The 2,542-nt window shown below is 57.9% G+C and overlaps 1 protein-coding gene across 1 annotated transcript in view; it reads left to right on the top strand.

Annotated features, from left to right (window-relative positions):
- The window catches only part of CUX2 (cut-like homeobox 2), a gene marked incomplete at its 5' end in the record, with an annotated part of 8,455 nt that overhangs the window by 5,186 nt on the left and 727 nt on the right, over positions 1-2,542 (top strand). The window contains 3 exon segments of the mRNA XM_009334457.1: positions 476-745; positions 982-1,170; positions 1,276-1,549. Of these exon segments, the coding sequence (XP_009332732.1) occupies positions 476-745; positions 982-1,170; positions 1,276-1,549 (733 nt within the window).

Genomic DNA, 2,542 nt, shown 5'->3' with positions numbered 1-2,542 from the left:
GCCCTGTCCCAGCACTGGGGAGAGCTGCCCTCAGCACCCCTACCCGCACCCTGATCCTGGGAAGCCCCTTTCATCCCCCGCTCCTCTGATGCATCCAACTCATTTGAACCCCCTTAATTAGTTGCTTAGGCAATTTAGGGCTGTTATACAGATCCTCAGATGTTATTTTGTCAGAAATGGGTTTTGAAAGTCATCTAGTTTAAAAAAAAAAAAGGAAAACCACAACAAAAGTCCTCGGTTTTGTGCCTGGCATGAAGAAGTAACTGGGTTTTTTTATATTAGTGGTATTTTCTCTCTAACTATTCCACTGGCTCCTCCCGCTTTGTCATAGCCACTGGAAAAACTCGGCTGGCATCCCTTCCCCTCCAGAGGGCAGAACTGCGGGCACCCCCAAAATAACCTTCCTGCTCCTGCCAGGTCCCCGCTGCTCTCCCCTCCCGCCATCCCTGCTGACCCCTCTCCCCTTGCCCCGCACCCGGCCCGGCAGAGCCCCCGCCAGCCCCCTCGCCGCCCCCCAGCCCTGCCGAGCACGAAAAGGGCTGCCAGGAGCCCCTCACCCTGGCCTTGGAGAGCAGCAAAGAAAACCAGCAACCCGAGAGCCGGTCGACGCCTGCGCTGGGTGGGAAGACGTACCCCAACAGCCAGGGACCCGTGGGCATCCAGGAGATTGTCGCCATGTCCCCTGAACTGGACACCTACTCCATCACCAAGAAGGTCAAGGAGGTCTTGACGGACAACAATTTAGGTGCGGACCCTCTCCCCACCTGGGTTTTCGGGAGCTGCTGGTGAGGCTGCATGGATGCATCACCCCAATTCCCATAGCTGCAGACCCCCCCTGGTTCACTGCGGGTGCTTGGGGGGATCCTGGCACGCTGGGGAGGATGCTGGCTGGGAAATGGGGTCACCCGCTCCGTGGGGGAACTGTAGCGCCCACCCTGCTGCTCTGCCCCGCTCTAACCACCTCTGCTTCTCCTCCGCCAGGCCAGCGGCTGTTTGGGGAGAGCATCCTGGGCCTGACGCAGGGCTCGGTGTCCGATCTCCTCTCCAGGCCCAAGCCATGGCACAAGCTGAGCCTGAAGGGGAGGGAGCCCTTCGTCCGCATGCAGCTCTGGCTCAACGACCCCCACAACGTGGAGAAGCTGCGCGACATGAAGAAGCTGGAGAAGAAAGGTGAGGGTCTGGGTGATGCAGCCCCCAAGGTCCAGGGTGCTGGCCAAGCTGGGGGCTCCCTGGGCCGGGGGTGAGCAGTGCGCAGCTGGGTCTCCTCTCCCGCAGCCTACCTGAAACGTCGGTACGGGCTGATGAGCGCCGGCTCGGACAGTGAGTCCCCCAGTGCCCGCTCCGAGTGCGCCAGCCCCAGCCTGCAGCCGCAGGACCTCAGCCTCCTCCAGATCAAGAAGCCGCGGGTGGTGCTGGCCCCGGAGGAGAAGGAAGCCCTGAAGAAAGCCTACCAGCTGGAGCCCTACCCCTCCCAGCAGACCATCGAGCTGCTCTCCTTCCAGCTCAACCTCAAGACCAACACCGTCATCAACTGGTTCCACAACTACAGGTATAGGCGCTCCCAGGCTTCGGACGTCTGATGGTGCTGTGCCGCCAAGGCGGCATTGCTGCTCCTCTTCCAGCCCTCCCAGTCCCTCTTGCCTAGACGGGGAGGTGGAGACCCACTCGTGGTTGCTGGAGGTCCCCAGGTGCAGGACTGCAGCCGAAACACTGCATGTGCCCTGGCTGGTGGCTGGTCAAGAGGTGTTGACCACCTTGAGAAAGTCATGTTGAGCATCTAAAGAGGTTACCATGCTCACATCCACCTGCTCACCAGTGCAGGACACCACTCGCCACCGAGCAGGACCTCCGTGATGGGTGGGGGAGAGCCTTATGGAGGCTCCTGGAGCACAGGATCTGTCCCCACAGCTGCCCGGTCTCAGGGAGCAGCACGGGCTTCATCCTTGGGCAGTATTGCAGGTGGACACACGGCTCCTGAATCCTCCCCAGACCCACACCAAGAGCCGCCCGCTCTCTGTGTCAGTGGCCCAGGTGGTGGGTTATGCCCTCTCCCCTATATAAACCAGTATAAAAAGACATGTAAGTGCTTGTGTCGAGTCCATGGAGCCTGCGACTCCCCCTGGGCAGCACAAAGTAGACGGTCAATATTTATGGGAGCCAGCTGAGGTTTCTTGCAATGAAACCATTGTGTGGGGAGTGCGGGGGAGAGCTTGGAGAATTGGGCTTTTTGGTGAAACATTGACTAAACCCACGACCTTTCCCCTCACGTGGTTCCAGGAAAGCCCCTCCTGCTCTCAGTAAACACAACCACCCTAAAATAAATCTTTGAAAAATGTTATGTATTAAACAACAAAAAAAGCCATAGTGGAAAACACTTGCAAAACTGGGTCGGTTTGGCTGGAAACAGCCCAAAGTGTTGCAAAATCCGTGTTCAAGTGGCAGTGATTTTCCCCCCAAAAAAGTTTTAGAGGCCAACAAGGTGGGGTTTTACATCTCAAGCGATGTCGTAGCATTTTTCTGGCTGGAGATGCTTTTTCAATAA

This window comes from Pygoscelis adeliae, unplaced genomic scaffold (assembly GCF_000699105.1).
Source record: "Pygoscelis adeliae isolate BGI_AS28 unplaced genomic scaffold, ASM69910v1 Scaffold262, whole genome shotgun sequence".
In the NCBI taxonomy this organism is placed as follows: Eukaryota; Metazoa; Chordata; class Aves; order Sphenisciformes; family Spheniscidae; genus Pygoscelis; species Pygoscelis adeliae.
This window is presented reverse-complemented; position numbering and strand designations above follow the sequence as displayed.